We start from the raw sequence: 22,771 nt of genomic DNA on the forward strand, positions 1-22,771 counted from the left end.
ATTAATTTAAAGTCGGGCACCTCGTGCCTTTTATCTAAAAAGGTAGCCCGGCGTGTAAGCTTCTGGATACAGCAGGTCGCCGTTGAAGCGGACGTAGAACTGGCGCAGGGCTGTGCCGCGGAGGAGGCGCAGCTCGGCGAAGTGCAGCACCACGAAGTAGCCGGGCAACGGGTCGTTGGGCAGCGGCTGGGAGTCCCAGGTGATCTCTATCTTGTTCTCGGTGACTTTCCGTGGCATGGCGGCCCTCTGCATCACCGCCGTAGGCACCTCGAACAAGTCGTCGCTCGAGCTCTGCACCTTGTTCGACGTCGATATCGTGTCCAATTCTGTCCGGTTAACCGCAGATACCCATATTCGGTCGCGTGAATCTTGAGGGTACCTGATCGATCGAGAACCCAGATCAATTTCGTATGCCATATTGCCATATCGTAAATTCGTAATACCAGATTGCCAATTCCCAGTTACCCGAGAATTCGAATTAGAGTGCAAAAAATACATTTCACCCACCTAGCGAGAAGGATCAGTAAGGCCGAAGTTGAACCTCTTGTCGAGCACCAGGCCCCTGGGTCGCGCTCACCTGAGGGTAGAGCTCGCTCTTGAGCGGCCTCAGGTCCAGCCCAGAGATGAAGGGCGTCCCGGCGCCGGTGTTCACCAAGCAGACACGCACGGAGTCGTCTGGCACGACGACGATGGCTTCGACGATCTTCGCCCTGTCCAGAGTCGTGATGCTCACCGTCGTCCAGAAGTTGGCGCCGACGTAGAGGTCGAAGATGGGCAGACTGTTGAGGCCATCGTAGTTGCCGTACATGAAGAAGGCGCGGATCAGGTACTTGATTCCGAATTTTTGTCAAAACAGACCACCTGCCCCAATTCATTGACAAAAAAGACCACCTCTGAATTAAATTGGCAAAAAAGACCACCTCTTACGTGGCGGTAGGCCCCCAGCCGACACGTGGAGCTTGCTGCCGGCTGCTGTGGCGGCAGGGACCCGCCACCGACCGGCGTGGCGACACGTTAGCTGCTCCGGCTCGCCGTCACTTGCCGTTTGATCCGGTGGGCCATGCCGCCGGTGCATGGGGCGGCAAGCTGACGTGACACTTGCCGCCACACCAGATGGAGGCAGGCCTCGACTTTGCTAATTGAGCGGGAATCAGCCGACAGGTCCCATCACATGACTTTGCTAATTGCACTGATTTTGATGCTGATGGAGGCAGGCCTCGACTTTGCTAATTGAGCGGGAATCAGCCGACAGGTCCATCACACTGACTTTGCTAATTGCACTGATTTTAATGCTCTTTAAGTGCTCAGTGTATGCAGCAGTTCCCGCGCGAGAGAATCTGTCCGGACAGACCGACAACATCGCACTGATTTTTAGGCTATACTGTTGCAAATTGGCCTGCTTTCGGTGGTGCTCAAACTGTTGTAAATTAGCCAGCTTTCGGCTTGCTAATTGTTGATTTCGTCGAGATGAGCTGAGTCTATTTAAAGGCTATCACTGTCCGTGCACTCTCACTCTCACTCTCCGCACTCTCACTCTCACTCTGTGCACTCTCACAACATCTCACTCTCACATCTCTTCGGGTACTTAGTATTTCCTCACGTAGTTGATGTCTCCTGCTCGCAGCTGAAGATTTGTTGGCTGATTAAGTGTTTGCTCAATCTGTGATATCAAGGTAAGGATTTGAAGAAGCAAGCATAATTAGTTGTATAGTGTAATTAGTTTATGTAGTTGCATGCATGCATATGAGTCTATAGTTTATGTAATTGCATAGGTATTATTGAGTCTGTAGTGTAATTAGTTAATGTAATTGCATGCATGTAATTAGTTTAGCTAATGCATGTTCTGTAGTTGCATGCATGCATGCATAGGTATTATTGAGTCTATAGTTTATGTAATTGCATAGGTATTATTGAGTCTGTAGTGTAATTAGTTTATGTAATTGCATGTATGTAATTAGTTTAGTTAATGCATGTTCTGTAGTTGCATGCATGCATAGGTATTATTGAGTCTGTGTAGTTATGTTTCATTTATGCAACATGCGTAACATATATGCTACGATTTTATGTTCGTAGAAATATATCACGTACGAATGATGAACTTGTAATTAGAAATATGACGCTGAAAAATTAATGGTCTAAGTAAATATGTTGAACGTGTATTTTAGATCGATTATTTAAAATTGTTACGAATGAGGTACAGGACCGTCTTGGCGTGGCAATGCCTGCTACGAGCCGCGGAGGGTCACGTCCTAGGGGGGTCCCTCTAAGCTGGTTGGTCAATAATTTTCAAGAGTTACCAGCTGAAGTAGATGATGCGATCATGAGGCGACATCTTTTTGCGTATTTACTGTACCTACTTGGTATAATATTTCCTTCGTCCCATGGTGGTATTGTTCTCCCGGGTCTTATTAAGATAGCCGAGAACATAGTAGATTCGCCCCCACCATCCAGCCCTATATACAACTTTGGTTCTGCAATGCTCGCGTATACCTATAGGGGGTTATGTGATGCAACAAAGAAAACCAATGCATCTTCAAAGGGACATATACTTGCTATAAGCGCAGAGTTTCTTCAGTTATGGTCGTGGGAGTACCTACCAGTTGGGCGTCCCCACATCCTGAAACCAATTCACCCCTACGGCAGTGAGACCGAACAATATGCCCCTCTTACTTTTGGAAGTCGATGGGTACATGCTAAAAAACGGTGGTCAAATAATGTGGCACACGGTTGCTAACCTGAATACCACCAACAGTTTGAGGAGCTGCAGGAGATCATGGTCAAATGGGACCCATATACGGCACATGATGTGTACATTGTCTGGGGTCTTGTTAAACCACCACCAGATATGCTGCGAGACCTACGGTTGTGGTTCACACGATGCAACCTACTCTTTATTTGGATGGTTGAGCCATACAACCCAGAGCGTGTCATGCGGCAGTTTGGTCTGCATCAGGATATTCCCCCACCATCACCAAGACGCCTTGTTGCTGATGTTCATACGTAAGTTCGGTCACTCTAATAGAAACAATGAATTGCACTTCAATTAATTGATTTCATTATTTAATAAAATTTATTGGATTGTAGACAAGACAATAAAGGCATGAGTTGTTTCGACCGGAGTCACCGTAATCAAACATGGATTACGAAATGGATTGATGAAGCAGAGTCCGATGGAGTACGCAAAAATAGGTAATTATATATTTTAATTCATCTTATCATCATGTACCTTCTAATGTAATTTATCACTGATGCAGACGGTACAACGGTGAGATACTGCCAACATATAATGAATGGTATCGCGCTAGCACATGGACTCTGCTCACCGGTCCCCCACCATCGAGTCCGACACACCTCACATGGGCCTCAGCTTACCACCGTGACACTTCGGTACTTGTTATATAAATGTAATTAAGAAAATATGTGTTTATAGCCAATATTAATTTTTTTATTTCATTCAGATTGACGAGTTCAGGAAGATCGCACAGGACGCACAGAACACTTTGAACTTGCGCAACATGGATAGTACGGAGGAAAAATCCATGGTAAAACGTATTTTTAATACTGCCATTAAAGGGCTTAGGCGTCTTGGTTGCAGCAGCCATGATGATGTTGTCAGCCGAGCATTCGACATGCCAGAGGCACCGTCGAACAGACCGAGTATGGTACGTGTGAGCCAGCCATTCGCCACACCGACCGTACCAGTTCCCTCTACCTCGCATACATCTAATCCACGACGCGACTCATCTTTACTTGACCGATCTAAGTCCGCACACATATCTCAACGCCATGGCGCCACACAGGTAATCAACTTGCGTACATACATTCCTCCTGAACTTACAACAATGACACATTTTTTTCCAATTGTATTAGGAGGACGATCATTTTCCGTCATATCCATCTGGACAACGATTCTCCTACACAGAAGGCGAATATTCGCAAAGATTCAACACTCAGGTATGCTCATATTTAATAATTACCTACCGACATGTGATTACTTACATGCCTACTAATGACTTGTCGTTGACGTTTGCAGGAATCTGTTGACCCTACGTGGTCCAACATGGGAGCTGGTTTAGGCCACAATATGCCCCCACTGCGGGGTCGTGATCACATGCAATCGCAATACCCAACTCAGGTTAATGCATGTTAATTACCAACATGATTATTGTGTGCTTGTTTCTGACGGAGCCGTTCAATACGCAGGAATCTTTAGTCCCGACATGGCCTGATATGACGCAGCAACCACAATACTACGGCAGCACTTCCCAACAACCTCGCGATGATGTTACCGGGATAGTTGAAGAATTCTTCGGAGGTGCTATTTTCAGCTCAGATGCCAGTTTGATTCACCCAAATCAGGAATCTCCATACGTATTTCATATTCCATCACCAGCAGATGAGACACGTACAGAGGATGAGGAAAATCAGTACGGCCGAGGTTTGCGTCCACCTCATCCCCCTCGTCCCCGGTTGTCGCCTTCCGGTCCAAGGCCACGGCAGCACCATCGTCATCGTCGAGAGGAATGATACACATTTATCTATGCGCGTGATAGCCATTTAATCTATGTATGAGACATTTTTCTATGTATCTCGGAGACATATTAATATTAGTTCCAATAAGTTTAATTTCTAAATTAACTCCAATAATGAAGATACAACATAAGTAAAAAACGTTTAAGATACAACATAATAACTGCAACGAATTTTAAGATACAACGCGGAAGTAAAATTGAAATTAACATACATAGCTAGTACAACAGATCACTCTATTTGCCATGTGTTCACCGTGGCCATCTTCCGGACTTGTCGCCGCGTTCTTCTGCTGCTTGCGCCTCGGCAGCTCTTTTCCTTAATCTCTTCCTCTCCGCTTCACGGGCCTCTCTGCGCACCTCTTTCTCTGCATACCTACGTGCAGCCTCATCATCCATCCTCTTCTGATTCACCTCACGATTTCGAGCTTGCTCCGTCCTTAATTTTTTTATCTGTCTCTCTCTGCTTTAGCATTAGCAACAGCCTTTTCCCTATGCTCTTTCTCATGGAACATTGCCCATACACGCCGCTGTTTTTCCTCCACCTCACGGCGTGTCCAATCCGGCTGCTCCTGGTCTATCCAATGAAACCACATGCAAAGGGACGGGGGAGACTACAACACAAATAATACGGTTGATAAACAAAAATTAATGACATACAATTAAATTTTTAATCATGCTGTTAGAACATACCGCAGGCCTCGAGGACGATGAACTTGATTGTCTGGGTGGATCATGATCATAGCTCGCGCACATGAAATATTTCATGCCGAACTTATCAGAAAAATCAACCACCTCCTTCACCTTCGCAAGGCGGCCGCAGCAACACCTCTCTGCTCTCACCCCCGGTGGCAAGCTTGCATTCTTCCCCTTCATCGGCCTAAAATCCTGGTCCGAGCAGGCACACTCATACTCACTCCAATATTTTGCGCACGAAACAGAGACGCGGAGAAGGCAAACTCGATCCTGCTGCTTTGATTTGTATGCGGGGAAGCCGACTTATATAGCCTTCAATTAGTGTTAGCTGTACCAAAAAGTTAGTGCAGAATTATTGGTATCGCCTGTCGGTGCTCTAATTGCTGTATCAGCACAAAATTCCTACGCATATAGGCCGCTTTCGGTGATCAATTTCCTGTATCGAGCGGGAATCTCTGACAACTACACGTCTCGTCGCACGGAAAGCAAACTTTCAGTCGCGTGGTAATTAGTGTCGTCGATCGCCGGGCCCTGCCTCCACCGGAAGCGGAGGCAACCTCCATGTCATCCTGCCGCCAGGCCATGGGTCGGCATGGCCCGCTCCGCATAACGGCGACGGACGGACGACTCGGCCGGCTAACGTGCCGCCACGCTCTTCGCCGGCATGCCCTGCCGCCACGCCCTCCGGCGGCATGTGGTCACGTGTCGGCAGGGGGCGCTGCCGCCACGCCAGAGGGGGTCTGTTTTGCCAATTCGATTAACATGTGGTCCTTTTTATCAATGAATTGGGGAGGGTGGTCCGTTTTGTCAAAATTTCCTTGATCCCGGGCACGAGGGAGCGGAGCGTGTAGCAGTTGCGCTCGCGGTCGGGGAAGCTCCGCACGTTGTAGTATAGCTTCCATAGACGACTGTAAGTGTACTCAACCGAGACGTCGTGGTTCGAGCCGACGTCGGTGAAGCCAGTGTCCGGAGAGTACGGTAGCTCGGTGTCTCCGTCCACGCTGCTCGCCGGCCCTGGGAGACCGCAGTCTATGCTTACGAAACCTGTAATGTTCTCGTGCACATTAGTCATGCATCATCTCTACTACCTAAAAAATACGAGAGTGTTCCGTCGTCAGGTGGTACGTCGCTCGGCTTCGTCCGACTGCCTTCGTCGATCCGTCCGCAAACTGTGTCTCGCGAAAAACACGTAATCAAAACTGTCCCACGGTCAACCTACCCACAAGACACGGACGCTACCTCCTCCCATCTGCACGTCGCCCGCGGCTCCGGCTACCTCATCTACAGCTTTTTTTTTTTGAGAAAACAAAGGCTTTATTAAATATCATGTAGGATTACATTCTAGCTGCATCACCAATTCTACAGATGTTGGCCCTCGGCCAATCCACATACATTCGGGGTTACGCGGTGATGCTTCCTTGGCACAATAATGCGCTGCCAAATTAGCATTTCTAGAAATGTAGGAGATTTCAAAAGAATTGAAAACCTTACTAATCTCCTCGATCTCATGGAGAATTGGTGTGATCTCTGCCCTATGATTCTTCCTTTTTCTCCACAGGTTCACTAGCAATTGAGAGTCTGTCTCCACTCTTAAATTGCAAGTGCGCCAACGTTCGCAGAAAGTAACACCGTCTCTCACCGCCAAAGCCTCTCCGTGCAGTGCATCTGACAGTGCCTCGTACCACCGGGCTCTCGCTCGAAGTGCCCTTCCGTCTGAATCTCTAATAATGCAGCCCGTTGATCTCGTATGGTCATTTCCATTGAAAGCTCCATCACAGTTCAATTTGAGCACACCAGTTTCTGGCCTAGTCCATCCTCTAGTAACGCGTACCCCCGTATTCACTTTTGCCTTTGGCTTTGCCTCTTGTGCCAGATCAAGAGCAGTATCAATCGCCCACCTACAGGCAGCTCTCCAGGTTCTAGGTTCCTCGCCATGTCGTCGATTATTTCTTTCACACCAGACAGCCCACATCCCACACAAGATTACACTAATATGATCAGAAGGGCATATGGCAGCATCCAGTATATCTCTAGCCCATGTTACAGGGTGTAGAGGAGGGAGTTTAATACCTGTCAATGTTTTCATCTCTTTCCAGAAGCAACGAGCAAAAGTGCACTCCACCAAAGTATGATAAGTTGTTTCCCTCTCAGCTCCACAGTCAACACATTGACTCAACTTTTCAACATGACGTTTTTTCAAATTGTTTCGAACCGGTACAAAATCATGGATTACACGCCACCAAAATGATTGAATCTTTGGTGGAGCATGTAATTTCCAAATTGATTTCCAAGGATCACCTCGGACTGCATTGGATGATTCAGTCTTATCTTTCTTATTTTGTGCCTCCCGAGATAACAAATTATAAGCTGATCTAACAGTATAAATTCCATTATGCTCTGGCGCCCAGGCCCATTGATCATCTTCAACAGCTTCGTCTACCGCAGTTTCCGCCATGGCATCTCCCGCCGCGCGCGCCCACCATGGCTCGGACCATCTCGAGGTCTGCGGCGGCGCGGTGCCACTCTGACCTGACGATTCAGCCTGCACGGACGACCAGGGTGGCCTCAACCCTCGCCCGCACCGGCCCACGCACTCCCGCTAGCCCTTCCCCTCGCTCGCACGCCTGCACTCACGCGACCGGCCACACTTCAACAACGCTGTACTCATCACAGCCGGGAACCAGGGATCAGCTACCCATGCCGGATCACCTCTTCATTAGGAGTCCTGGACTAGGCAGGAAGGAGACACGTACGGCAAAGGATTCAGTCCATCTCGAGGTCCAGCCCGAGCACGACTTTCTCCTCCAGCTAGGTGTGGCCTGAGATTTCTACGCCGGAGCCAGTACCATGATAGTCATCACGCGAGTGCACATGCCGCAGCAGATTATCCCAATCAGTATGTGCATTCTTTCTTCATCTCACACTCGTATTTTTTTTTTGGGCCTTTACATCGTGTTTACTCTTGCTCTCTTTAGTCCAAACTAGGAGCATATGCATGAGACGATTAGCCTGATGAGTCCTATACTCACAGAAACATCCACCGGGTACACTAAATTTGATAGTCCAGTTTATCTACATAGTGCTCCAGTTCATGATGGATGTGTATCTACTGTTTGCATTAAACATATTCCCTTTGTGATTAACTGTCTCATGCAGATGCTCAAAAGAAATGCAATTGGGGAAGATGTTCATCGATGCCGCCTATTCTAAGTGGAACAGAGAAGGACAATAAATCTATAAGGTGCTATCAGCCTTCCCGTTGACCACAATATCTATACTTTTTAAACATAAGGCTCGAGAGCCCAGCTTTAAATTAATAAAGCCATCAACCGGCTAGGATACAACGGTGCTGATTACACAAACTTGAACAAGGTAAAAGAAAGAGGCAAAGCCCTAGAGGAACTATAGAGAATTCCACTCGGCAGCGCCACCAAAGAGCCCACAAGAACAAGCTACGGAGAACTGCCGCGGACGGAAAGAGACGTGCCAAGCGAAGAGGAGAAGCACCAGCATCAAGGAGATGAAGATCCGGCTCCGAGACCGCCTCGCCTTGCTGCCGCCGAAGGAGGGACCCTTCCCATCTCATCGGCCAACACAGAACATAGAGGTGGTTGAGCGCCCAAAAAAGCCTTGAACTTGCTGACTGCCGCCAAAGGCCTCACCAAAGACACACCCAAACCGCACCACCGTCATTGTCACCACACCGATAGCCCTCTGTCCCCTCAACCCAAAGCGGCGCCTCCAAGGAGGAGAACGACGCATTGCGCCATCGTCGCCCGGCCGTAGCCTGAGTTTTCACCCGGGAAGAAGAGGAATAGGGGAGGGTTACCTCACCAGCCCTTCAAGAAGGAGAACGGCGATAGAATCGTCGCTGCCGATGTGGCTGGCACCGAGCCAGCCAAGAGTTTCCCCCGGCAGCTCCCCACCAAACTCGCACGGACGCAGAACGGGCAGTCCGAGGACCAACCATGCCGTATCTGGCGCAGAGAGACCGGAAAGTGGAGACGCCAACGAACAGACGAAGAACGCGCCGGAGCACGACCACGCCGCACCCAGCCACCCACCGACTCCTCACCGTCCACACGGCCAAGGAGATCGGCCAGCACCCGCGAACGCCACCCGCCTTCCGGTCGACGTCGCCACCCACCATCCAGGGCCGCCGCCCCGGCGTCCAAACTCCGCCCGCCGCAGCTCCGAGGGAGCCCGGAGGACCACATAGCAAGGGATCCGCCTCCAAGAGCGCTCGTCGGCCAGCAGCACCACCACGGACCTGGAAGTGGCCAGACCAGCACCTGCAGCCCCATGGCTGCCTGTGGCACTAGATCTGGGGACTTGGTGGGCTCGGCCGGGCCCGGGGCCCCTGCCCCGGCCCGCGCGCGAGGCGGCCGCCCTGGCCGCGCTGCCCGTCCGGCTCCACTCACAAGGTCGTAGCGCCGCCGCCCGACCGCCGGGCGTCGTGGACGCCCACCCTCGCGCCGCGCCGCCCGCCTCCATCGGACCGCATCGGGCCGAGCTCGCGCCGTCCGCCGTGGCAGAAGCTTCCGCGGAAGCCGCCGCCGCCCCGAGCACGCACATCCTGCAGAGCCGCCGCGCCGCCGTCGAACAGCCGCGCCGCCACGCCCCTGCCCAGCGCCGCGCCTCCCTCACCGATGCCGCCCGCGCCGCCATCACCGCGAGGAGGAGAGAAGGCGCCCCGCCGCCGCCGACGCCGACCGAGCTTCGCCCGGTGGCGCCTCCTGGCGGCGGCGAGGCGGGGGAGAGGAGGACGGGGCTGGCGGCGGCGGCGGACTAGGGTTTCGCCCTGGGACTCGCGGGAGCCCAGGACGAAACGGTATCTGCAATATCTATACTCTATTGTGTTAGAAGCACTATTTTGCAGTCGGATACTATGCAATACTCTTTGCAGCCTGTCTACGGCTTTGCAACTGAACAAAACGAACTCTTCATCGTCTTCACCGAAACCGCTTTTTATATACCTTATACAATTCTCTGCCAAAAATAATAACGGGGATAATCTGAAGCGTACTGAATTAAGCAAATCATTGGTTCCAATGGGCAAAAGGCCCAATAGAACTTCATACTTTTAATTCATGTAACTGATGTCAGTAGCATTTGTTTTGAGAGGCTACCTTCGTCAAATTCAGTTGCCTTTGAAACACATGATCCATAATTTTGGTATACAAAACGCTCAGTGTATGAAGCCTTTTATCCTAACAATAATACACTATAGTATTAAGCTCAAATCTTATCGTATACCTTTGATTTTGGTTGGTGTTTTCTTTGCCTGCATTAAAAGTGTTTGATTAACCATGTGCCTTGATTAATCATATATAAAATGTAATTTGGTTGGTGTTTTCTTTGCCTGCATTAGAAGAAAATTATTTTAGAAAGCCTTGCTGATGACACTGAATATTTAACCTTCTATTCCGATAGCCTCATTGTCTGTTATGTTTTCGTATTCAAATCCTTGCTGAACTAGCAATAACACCAGGGCTTCTTTTTCTTCTAAAAGAACTACATCTTTGTTTAGGTTCTTTTGTTAATGATATTTTCCCGCTTACTTCTAATCATTAGTGTAGAAAGTCCCAGTATTACACATCTCAAGCCTCTTCTGAATATTTCGAATCGTGCTCATTTATTATGTTCTTGGTGATTATTATATTATAAATAATTTTCTGTTGTGATATACACATCTCGGTGAACTGGCACCGAAATGAAGAAATATGGTATTTAAAGATCATGAAATTAATGGCTAAACAAATAGTTTTTTTTCTCCCTTGTAGAACCTAACAATCTTCTATTCCGCATAGCCTCATTGCCTGTTATGTTTTCATATTCTAATCTTTGCTGAACTTGCAATAACACTAGGGCTTCTCTTTTGCTAAAAAAACTACAGCTTTGTTTATCTTCTTTTGTTAATGTTATTTGCCCACTTTGTACTTGTGATCATTAGTGTAGAAAAGTCCCAGTATTACACATCTCAAGCATCTACCAAATATTCCAAATCATACACATTTATCATGTTCTTGATGATTAGGTTATAAATATTTGATGTTGAGATATACACATCTCGGTGAACTGGCACCAAAATGAAGAAATATGGTATTTCAAGTTCATGAAATTAATGGAAAAACAAATTGTTTTTTCTCACTTGTAGAACCTAATAGACAGGGAATGCCAGTTTTGTTAGACTTTGATCAAGTCTGCGATCTATGGTCAAATCAGTTTAGAACCTACAATTTGCAATCTTGTGGCTGGATTTTTTCTTATTTGTTTGTGAAGCGTGTTTGTTCATAGCTGACATATCTGTTTGCTTTCTAATAGCTGATGAGACTCCTCGCTTGCTAACGCTTGCCAAACGTTTTTCATCCACCCGTGCATTAGCAACTTATTATTTAGCATGTCTGTCACAGTTTTTACGAGAATTACGAGGTGTCCAAGATTTTGTTTTACCGGTAAAGAGAAAATAGTGAGCCCATAGAGAAACAGAAAGAGACACACATGTGGTGATTGAATGATGTTGTAACAATGTATTTGTATTTACCGAAATATTGCTATTTTTAAATTCCTATTTCTACTGAAATGGGATTAATTAATCAAATGCCTCATTATGAATTGTTGGTATTTCAACCTGTATTGATAGATTTATTTCACAATTTGTACGGCATTGCAACTATTTGCTATTACCTATTGGTGATGTTAATTCGAGTAAATAGCTTAATGATTTCTCTTACTTTGGATAAACTATATATTCTTTTCTGTTGGTGGTGTTCATTCACAAAATACATATGCAACATTATTAACATTCTTTATTCTATGTATTTCATGGTGTGAAGCATCAAATTCAGAAAAGTGATATTTCCTATGGGATATCATAATTATGTGCATCCATTTTTTTAAACATACTATGGTTGATCATGTCTGCAATCTCACCATGGAGATATTTAATTTTGAAAAAAAATACTATGGAGATATTTCCAATGGAATATCATACTTATGTACTTTAACTTCTGAAAATTAAGAACCCGTGGCAAAGCACGTGCATTTAACTAGTAGATACAAAAAAGGCACCTACTGCGCTACGAACTAGGAAAGTGGTATTCCCAGATAAATCGAGCGTACCATTGCTGTCAGGCTCTGAACGACCCCGAAGTACGCCGGCGGCAGCAACGGCGAGGCAGAGAAGCAGAAACAATGGCCTGGCCGACATTTTTCTTGCTACTGATTTCGATCTCCACTGATTGCACGCGCAAGCAGCTAATGGAGCACAATATGTCTTAGCACTGGGCGCGGCTCCATGTATATAGCCATCCTATCGTTGTGCTAGACATTGAACAAGTAAGAGAACTAACAAATTCTCTCATTGATTAGCTTTCTGACGACCACATCAACACCGGCTACGCCGTCATTACCATTTCGCTGCACGTCAGTACGATTAGAGTACACAATTTGCACTGTGCCGTACGTCAACGGCGCCGGGGGCTCTTCATGAAACGAATACGGCGTCACTGACGTGTTGACCCCGATCTATTGGTTTCATGTTTTTTTTTTTTTTTTGTGCGGGTCTATTGGTTTCATGTTAGGGTTGCTACATTGTGCTTTCTGCACATGCATAATCAAAGTCGTGTAGTTGGAAGGTGTGCACTCATTTTAAGTCATCGGCGCACGTGTTGACCCCGATCAAACATTAGCTGCTCACATATTTGTGGTGCTCATTGTCACAGATTGTGAATATATCTTAAATATGGCAACTAGCCGGCCATCAAACGGATAAACATGGGAAAATGACTTGACTTTTAACTTAATTGTAATTGTATTTGGTGGATGCATGAATTCGACCTGTTTTGAATCAGCCAGATAATTATTTTTTTGCAAGAATTCCACCGATTGAAAATAGGTACTTGAACCACCTAACAACGACTACAAGTACTAGCACGAGTCGAATGCGCACCACCATCCTCGCCCCTTTATCATTGGAGCTGCATAAAGTTTGTTGTAGTAGAGCTTATTATAGTACACATATAAAATCGTCGTGCTAAGGTACCAAAAGATCATTGCACCAGAGAAACAACCATCACCAATAATGACAATTGTAGGTCAGAAGAAACAAACCAAAAACCAAATCAACAATCACGGAAATTAACCAACTAGATCGCAAAAGATTTGCCAGACACACGACTCCACATACTCTCCGTCGACGCTAGACGCACTACCGAATCAAGGAAACGGCAGGGAGAACCTTAGCCGCCGCCTCACCACCCGAAAAGTCACTAAAAACAAAATAAACAAAGAACAAAAACACTCCGGCCGCACCTCTAAGGCCCCAAGGCCATCGAAGACGGAACATACTGACGACATCACCGTTGAGCGGGATGAAACCCTTTATGAATCTGCCAGATATTGAACAAGTAAGAAACTCATTATCTAGCATTAACACTGTAACATACCCAAAAATTTCAAAAACAAAACAAATGATTTTCCCTTTTTCCAAATTTTGGAACCAACAAAAACTTTTATTAAATTAAGTTTGATACATAGTGATCTTGTTTAATTCTTGTGCTATTGCCATGATTGCTTGTTTTATTAGTATTTGAAATAATCTTAAACCCTAAACCTCACACCCCTTTTTACCATCCAATTTAAAATAAAATAAAAAGGAATTTAAATAAGAAAAGGCCTATGTGCCTATGGCTATTTTTGTGAAACTTTACCCTAGGCCTTTCTACTTTGTTTTGAGGATTGAAAAACCTTCATAAACCTTACCTAGTACTTATCAAACCAAATCCAAAGTGAAACCAAAGAAAATAAAAAGAAACTAAAAATGCCATTGAGGCATATGAGAGCAAATAGCAAATTTGGGAATTTGAGGATCTTGACCCTAGGACTTGTTGTGAATGGTTGGATCACTCCTCTATACCATTTCAACACTCAACAACATCAATTGGGTCAAGCCAAGTCAAATTAAAAATCAAATGCAACATATGCATAGAGGCATATGTGGCACATAGCCACTTCACCAAATCTTGTTCTATGCACTTATACCTTACCCAAATGGTGTGAAACCATCTCTAAACCTAATCTCACACTAAATGGACCCTAACCTATGCCCAAGAAAGCAAGATAAACAAAAGAGGAAAATAAGAAAAAATTGGAATATCCCCTCTTATGTGTTATGACCATTTTTGCAAATCTTTGAGCTAGACCTTTTGGAATGGTTTCAATGGTTTGGAAATGTTCCTAAACTAATAAGAATCACTTTTAAGTCAAGAAAAATCAAACCAAATGGAGAGAAATGAAATAGTGAGAAAATTCCATTTTCACTCACATACACTTGGCCCACTTTTCAAATCTTCAACCAAGGCCACCATGGCTTGTGCCATTGTTTGTAAAACACTTGTATATCAATAACACACCCTTTTGAATCAAATAAACCAGAATCAAATCAAGGAAAAATGCAAATCCCATCTACATATGATAATGGTCATTTGGCCATTTTTTAACATCTTCACCACTTTGCACCCCTGGTTTTGACTTTTCTTAAACCAACCAAGGTCAACACTTGCCACCTCATCCAAGACCATGTCAAGATGAACCACTTTGCTGTTGACCACCAGTGTTGACTCTGACCAGGTTGACCAGAAATGAATTGACAAGAGGAGACATTGAAACAAAGAGAAGATCAACCCCCATTTCGAAAACTTGCAAACCTGCACCAAATTGACCACCACCATTCGACTCCTCTATTTATATAAATGAGATCCACCAAAAAGATTTCCAAATTTCAAACAAAATGTTCTTGCGGCCATTATCACAAGCACCTTGCAGGCAGGGTAGAATATGATGCCCATGCTGGATTTTTGAGTTGGACCAAGTCTAACCTGACCACCTCTGCCTCCCTGCACCTCTCCTCTACCTCACCATCCATTTGCACCTTAGTCAAAGCCAAGAAATGAGCCATGTCAAGATCATGCCGGCCACCATGACACCCACATGCTCACCTCCTCTCCTCTCCCATCTAGACTACCTCAGCATGTCCCCTAGCTTGTCCTCACCTTGCTGATCACGACCATACACACGCTGACCCCAGGAGACGCTGGCACTGGCCAGTACCAGACGCGCCCAGAGACGCCCACACACGCCAGGACGCGCATGGTGATGACCCGGAGCGCGCCAGGACATCACCTCGCCCCGTCGACCCAGCACTCCCCTCCCTCTCCCCTGGCGCGTGCATGCTCACCTCGACGTCAGCTACCGACTGGACAACTCCACTTGGACGCACCAGCCCTGTAGACGACGACACGGACGGCGACCATCCGCCGCACTACATGGGTACCCGATGACGGTGACGACGCGACCGTTCCTCCCCTGCCGCGCCACGACGCGCGTCAGCCTCGCCTGGACGTCGCCAACACTCCGCGCCCATCCCTTGCCCCTTCGCCGCCCTAGAACGACGACGCCATCGACGACCTGCCAGCTCCGCCACGGCCACCCTCTCGACCCTATAAAAGGAGACCACTCCGCGAAGGAATTCTCACACCATTCGACTCCTCTCCTCTCTCCGATCTTCCACCGCCCCTCTCCCAACCACAATGTCGCCTGCAGCCGCCCAATTGCAAGCTGAAGTCCCGCAGCACCGCCACCAAGCAAGCCGCCGATTTCGGCCACCATCGGAGCCGCCGTCTGCACCATCTGCTTCCCCTTCCTCGACAACATCGTCGCCGCACATCGCCGACCCTCGCCGCGCCGCCAGTAAGCCGTCGACCCCCTACCTGCGCCTCCAGCCGCTTCGCCGCTCGCCGGAGATGACGACGGCTGTGCACCGTCTGATCCAGTTCTAATCCTACGGCCCGCAGCGATGCGTACCGTTTCGCTGGCTATGACCCGCTGACAAGCGGGGGCCACTGTCAGGGAGCCCGCTGCGCTGCTGGGCCGGCCCACTCTCTCTCCCGCTATGCAGCCACCTAGTTTCCCGCCAGCCCAGGTCATTCAAACTTCGATTTCTAGTTTTAATTCAAATTGCAAACTGGTGCCAACTTCAAAACTGCATAGTTTCAAATCCACTTGGCGAAATTTTACAAATTTTATATATTTGGAAAGCTTATCGAAAGGTCTATCCAACTACACTGGTTTGAAAACTAGATCTGTTGTAGAACTAAAGTAGCAAAATAAACAAGGTAGGGACTTTTGTGACTTCAAGAAATTATTAAAAATCAACCAAAAATGCTTTTGAGTTGATTCCAAATCCTATAAATCACATTTCACTTACACTAATTGTTTCTGCAAAAATATGGCATGGTTACCTTGAGTGATCATGGCCTAGTTTAATTAGAGGACTATATGGCTATTTCTAGTCAATGATATTGTCCAAAACTATCTAGAAATCACATGGGAGCTTTTCTCTCATTTAAATCTTGTCACAAACATTTCACAATGAGGTAGAGACCCTGGTCTATTAGGTCTCATATGAATTGGTTTGATGATATTAAATCATTACTATGTTAGGATTAAATTGTATGAGGTGCTTCACCTCATTTAAATCATTTTCTTAAATGATGAGTATGAATAGGTTGACTTTGGTCAACCTAGGTCATATATTCTTCATAAAGGAAATTAAATTGTAATAAGATAATGAGAGGAAATTATTTCTCTAAGGAATTAAAAGTAACACCTTAATTAGTACGAGAGGAAATTATTTTTCTTAAATAAGAAAACAAGTCCACCAACTTAATAAGTAGTGTGTGATGCTAGCTTAAGTTGTGTGACTCATGTGTGTGCTTAGTTTAGTACTTAAGTTTGGCATGATGATGGTATACCTCGTATTCATATTTTAGACGCTAGTACCCAGGAGTATCAAGAGGAGGAGGAGGTCTACTTCCAAGGAGAAGAGGACCACTTTGACCAATTCCCCAACCAAGGAAAGATAATATTCTTGCAAAGTGCAAAGCTCACCATGAGCAAGGCATCACCCCTTTTATTATATGTTCATGATCCTATTTTCCAAGTTTTACTTTACAAGCTTTATTACTTTTGTTTTTTCAAAGTACTTTTTGATTTATGATTTCACTTGGTTAGTTTTGGGTTAGTACAAGAGTATCAAGGTTAGCCTAGAAGCAAAGCAAATTACTTAGCACCCCTCATACTTAGATGCTAGTGCTAAATTAAAAATGACTACTCTAGATGGGAACATGTGTGTGTGAAATGACTTTGAAAACCTTGGAATGATGAATCATTCTATTGAAAGATTTTGAAGGTGAATATGACCTGTGAGTGACATGGTGAACTTCACAAAAACTGATGGTTGGGTTCGGATGCGATACCATTCCAATTTTACAAGTACCCCCACAATACCTGAAATTGGGTAAGGCTTAGCTGGAAACTTATGTATGTTAGTATGGGTTCCCTCTGAACAAGCGTCATAGGGGTTATGCTGAGGCCGCCTCCATTTAAAGTGAATTGACGTGAAATGAGGTGAATGTCCTACCCAAGCCCTGTGCAGTTCCCAGGCTGACTGTCTGTCTTCACTGGGAGGCCAAGCTCATGGGGAGAGGTGCCTATACTAGGGTATGTAAATGAAAGGTTAGGATTGGTAGTTCGCGTACTGCGTACGATAAATCAGGGCCAGTTACCCCTGACGAACTATTGCAATTATTGTGGCACAAGTGTACAACCTCTGCAGAGTTTAACCTATTCGGATAGCCGCGTCCGCGGTCATGGACAGTTGGGAAGGCCATACTGTTCCGTCATCAGAATTTTTCTAAAAATATGAATGTTGACTTGTGAATTGAATTTGAAAGGTGACTTTGACTTTGAATCACAACAGAGTTGTGGGAATGACACTAATGTTCCCACTTGAGTTAGTTAGCACATGGGGAGTTGTTTACTAAAATGTTTATAAACTAAAATTGGCTTTATGCAAACAACCCTAGAGCTTAGAACACTCTCAATATCAATATTAGTACTTACATTAGTATTAGTTTGCGAGTACTTGAAAGTACTCACGGCTTTGTCCCTGGCTATTCAAATGGCCAGACTATGAAGCCGAACAGCAGGACGCCTACGACAACTAGGGAATCTTCTGACGTCAGACGTTGGCTTGTGGATTAGATAGTCCACTTCCGTTACGCTTCCGCCATGTAATATGTTCGTTGATCATTAGATCAACTATTTGTGTAATATTGGATCATGTGATCTCTATTTGTAAGATGACTATGGATGTAATGAATGATGACTTATGATATTCAACTATTATGTCTCGCAACAACAATATTCCTGGGATTGCGATGTATGGCATAATAGGCATCTGGACTTAAAAATCCGGGTGTTGACAAGTTGGTATCAGAGCCATTGTTTGACCTTAGGAGACCCTAGTTAGAATGGACGTCTGCAAAACTTAGTTTCAAAACCAAAGAAGTGAATATTTGTGAAAAACTTATTCTCACTCTTATCCTTGAGATCTTTTTCAAAATGAGAAATTCATGCCCTACTTTTTCTTGCCATCTTACATAAAATTTTGCACACTGGACTACTTCTCTAACTTGCTCCTCCTCCTTGTTCATAGATGGAGTACAAATGGGAGTGCTATCAGCTTGGTCACGGAGGAGAACTGATGTTCGAAAAGGATTTGAAGCAACTAGTGGAATATCTAGGACGCCCGTATCCTGAGTTCTTCGGAACACCGCTCAAAAATCAGTTGGGAGGACCACCTCGGTGGGAAGTTTCGGCAGATCTACGAAGAAATCTTGGAGCCCCAATATGGGAAACCATATGGTTTTCTGTAACGGGAAACACCTGGAAAGAAGGACTAGTCAGAGCTATGCAAGAAGCAATTGCCCGTCTGTGCGGACAGAATATGAACAAGCTCAAGAATACCCGCTTCATTTACTACCCAAGACATGATCCCCTGCGAAGACCAATAACCATGCCCCCGCACCCAGAGATGAACCATTATGTAGCACACCTGGACTTCATGTTGTACAAGACCCGCAAGGAGTTGGACAACGCCCTTGCCTTTCTCCAAGCACATTACCCGTGAAGATGAAGAATCCCCCCCTGAAGAGTAGTATCTTTAAAGCACTTTCGTAGGTGTGAGTTGTATCAGGATTCCCCTTGTATCGTAGAGCGAATGAATGGTTCTTCAAACCAACGGTGTGTTAGATTTGTAATGTGTGATGTTTGGTATGAATGAAAAAGTGTTGTTGGTTTTACCCCCGCAACACTACTCAAAATTTTCAAGTTGTGAACTTTTTTAAACTTTAACAAAACAAACCATAGAAATTTCCCTCTTATCTTATCATCTACCTCACTGTTCAGATGGCCCCTCCAACTCGTAGCACAAATCAAGATGATGCCATGATGCAGATGTTGCAAACCATGCTGGAAGATAGGGAAGTTGAACGAGCTGAACGCCCAGCCAACCTTGCAACACTTCAACACCTTGCCAACAACAATCAGGGCCATCATGATCACCCAGGATCTAAGCTTAAAAACTTCCAGAACACCAACCCTCCAATATTCAACAAGACTGAAGAACCCCTAGATGCTGATGACTGGCTCCAGACAATGGAGAACAACCTCGAAGTTGCGGGAGTTGAAGCCGCAGAGAAAGTGCTGTTTGCCACGCACTACTTAGCAGGACCATCAAGAGCTTGGTGGACCAGCACCCGTGCCATGAATGCAGGACAGATGATGACCTGGGAAGACTTCAAGTTGAAGTTTAGCAAGTACCATGTGCCCCAAGGACTGATCAAGAAGATGAGAGACGAGTTCCGCGAACTCAAACAAGGGAAAATGTCCGTGGTGGAATACCGCGATAGGTTTCTTACTCTGTCAAGGTACGCCCCAGATGAGACCGACACCAATGAGAAAAGGAAGGAGAGATTTCTGAACAGACTGCACGACGAGATGCAAACAGTGTTAGTGAACATTCCGTTCGCTGACTTGGAAGCCCTGGTGGATTCAGCCATCCAAATGGAAGGGAAGCTGCATCAAGCCAACGAGAACCGCAAGAGAAGAATGATGAACCAGAATGGACCCCACCATACCCAGAAGTACCGCAACAACTCCTCTGGAGGATTTACCCCAAGAAACAACAAGCCAACTACCCAGACTTATCGCCCCAACTACACCAACAACAACGGAGGACCCCCGAAGCCCAGAGGCCACAACAACCACCCCAACAACAACATCAGCAACAACAACCAGACTGGTAACAATAACAACCCCAATACTGGCCCGAGGACTGGAAGCAATGCCATTCCCGTCACTCCCAAAGACAAATCAACGGTAAACTGCTATGAATGTGGAGTTGTGGGTCACTACTCCAACGAGTGCCCCAAGAAGCTTGCCAAGATTGCCGCCAATACCGCAGCACCTGCTCAGCAATAGCGCCGCTTTGCAGGAAGAAGGAACCAGAACAACAACAACAACGGCCGTTTCTACCACATGACTGCCACTGAAGCTCAGGAAGCCCCTCAGGCCATGCCAAGTATGTTCCCCTGTTAATCTCACTGCACAATCTTTCTTAGGAACCTAACTTTTCTTAAAATCTCGGGACGAGATTTGTTTAAGGGGGAAGGGTTTGTAACATCCCCAAAAATTTGAAAAACAAAACAAATGATTTTCCCTTTTTCAAATTTTGGAACCAACAAAAACTTTTATTAAATTAAGTTTTATACATAGTGATCTTGTTTAATTATTGTGCTATTTCCATGATTGCTTGTTTTATTAGTATTTGAAATAATCTTAAACCCTAAACCTCACACCCCTTTTTACCATCCAAGTTAAAATAAAATAAAAAGGAATTTAAATAAGAAAAGGCCTATGTGCCTATGGCTATTTTTGTGAAACTTTACCCTAGGCCTTTCGTTTTGAGGATCGGAAAACCTTCATAAACCTTACCTAGTACTTATCAAACCAAATTCAAAGTGAAACCAAAGAAAATAAAAAGAAACTAAAAATGCCATTGAGGCATATGAGAGCAAATAGCAAATTTGGGAATTTGAGGATCTTGACCCTAGGACTTGTTGTGAATGGTTGGATCACTCCTCTATACCATTTCAACACTCAACAACATCAATTGGGTCAAGCCAAGTCAAATTAAAAATCAAATGCAACATATGCATAGAGGCATATGTGGCACATATCCACTTCACCAAATCTTGTTCTATGCACTTATACCTTACCCAAATGGTGTGAAACCATCTCTAAACCTAATCTCACACTAAATGGACCCTAACCTATGCCCAAGAAAGCAAGATAAACAAAAGAGGAAAATAAGAAAAAATTGGAATATCCCCTCTTATGTGTTATGGCCATTTTTGCAAATCTTTGAGCTAGACCTTTTGGAATGGTTTCAATGGTTTGGAAATGTTCCTAAACTAATAAGAATCACTTTTAAGTCAAGAAAAATCAAACCAAATGGAGAGAAATGAAATAGTGAGAAAATTCCATTTTCACTCACATACACTTGGCCCACTTTTCAAATCTTCAACCAAGCCCACCATGGCTTGTGCCATTGTTTGTAAAACACTTGTATATCAATAACACACCCTTTTGAATCAAAGAAACCAGAATCAAATCAAAGAAAAATGCAAATCCCATCCACATATGATAATGGTCATTTGGCCATTTTTTTAACATCTTCACCACTTTGCACCCCTGGTTTTGACTTTTCTTAAACCAACCTTGGTCAACACTTGCAACCTCATCCAAGACCATGTCAAGATGAACCACTTTGCTGTTGACCACCAGTGTTGACTCTGACCAGGTTGACCAGAAATGAATTGACAAGAGGAGACATTGAAACAAAGAGAAGATCAACCCCCATTTCGAAAACTTGCAAACCTGCACCAAATTGACCACCACCACCACCATTCTACTCATCTATTTATATAAATGAGATCCACCAAAAAGATTTCCAAATTTCAAACAAAATGTTCTTGCGGCCATTATCACAAGCACCTTGCAGGCAGGGTAGAATATGATGCCCATGCTGGATTTTTGAGTTGGACCAAGTCTAACCTGACCACCTCTGCCTCCCTGCACCTCTCCTCTACCTCACCATCCACTTGAACCTTAGTCAAAGCCAAGAAATGAGCCATGTCAAGACCATGCCGGCCACCATGACACCCACATGCTCACTTCCTCTCCTCTCCCATCTAGACTACCTCAGCATGTCCCCTAGCTTGTCCTCACCTTGCTGATCACGACCATACACACGCTGACCCCAGGAGACGCTGGCACTGGCCAGTACCAGACGTGCCCAGAGACGCCCACGCACGCCAGGACGCGCATGGTGACGCCCCGGAGCGCGCCAGGACATCACCTCGCCCCGTCGACCCAGCACTCCCCTCCCTCTCCCCTGGCGCGTGCACGCTCACCTCGACGTCAGCTACCGACTGGACAACTCCACTTGGACGCACCAGCCCTATAGACGACGACACGGACGGCGACCATCCGCCGCAGTACACGGGTACCTGATGACGGTGATGACGCGACCGTTCTTCCCCTGCTGCGCCACGACGCGCGTCAGCCTCGCCTGGACATCG

General features: G+C 45.8%; 1 protein-coding gene and 1 pseudogene across 2 annotated transcripts; one reads left to right on the forward strand and one right to left on the reverse strand.

Moving 5' to 3' along the window:
• Nucleotides 1-507: 507 nt before the first annotated feature.
• On the reverse strand, nt 508-22,517 carry LOC127338129 (probable LRR receptor-like serine/threonine-protein kinase At4g29180; annotated as a pseudogene).
• Nucleotides 1,503-4,609, forward strand: LOC127326750 (uncharacterized). Of its 2 annotated transcripts, XM_071824885.1 has the most exons (8): nt 1,503-3,000; nt 3,085-3,189; nt 3,255-3,387; nt 3,459-3,800; nt 3,871-3,954; nt 4,034-4,135; nt 4,204-4,315; nt 4,397-4,609. In XM_071824885.1, the coding sequence occupies exons 1-8, from the start codon at nt 2,774-2,776 to the stop codon at nt 4,525-4,527; spliced, it is 1,236 nt and encodes a 411-aa protein (XP_071680986.1). In that variant the 5' UTR covers nt 1,503-2,773; the 3' UTR covers nt 4,528-4,609. The 2 variants fall into 2 exon arrangements, with proteins under 2 accessions (XP_071680986.1, XP_051209500.2); XM_051353540.2 differs by having other exon boundaries at nt 4,204-4,609.
• Nucleotides 22,518-22,771: the final 254 nt, after the last annotated feature.

This window comes from Lolium perenne, chromosome 1 (genome assembly GCF_019359855.2).
Source record: "Lolium perenne isolate Kyuss_39 chromosome 1, Kyuss_2.0, whole genome shotgun sequence".
NCBI lineage: Eukaryota > Viridiplantae > Streptophyta > Magnoliopsida > Poales > Poaceae > Lolium > Lolium perenne.

Coding starts and splice junctions, on each gene's coding strand:
- LOC127326750 (XM_051353540.2), top strand. CDS start 2,774: ATGGTCAAATGGGACCCATATACGGCACATGATGTGTACATTGTCTGG. Junction 3,801..3,870: donor AACGCCATGGCGCCACACAG/GTAATCAACTTG, acceptor CAATTGTATTAG/GAGGACGATCATTTTCCGTC. Junction 3,955..4,033: donor CGCAAAGATTCAACACTCAG/GTATGCTCATAT, acceptor TGACGTTTGCAG/GAATCTGTTGACCCTACGTG.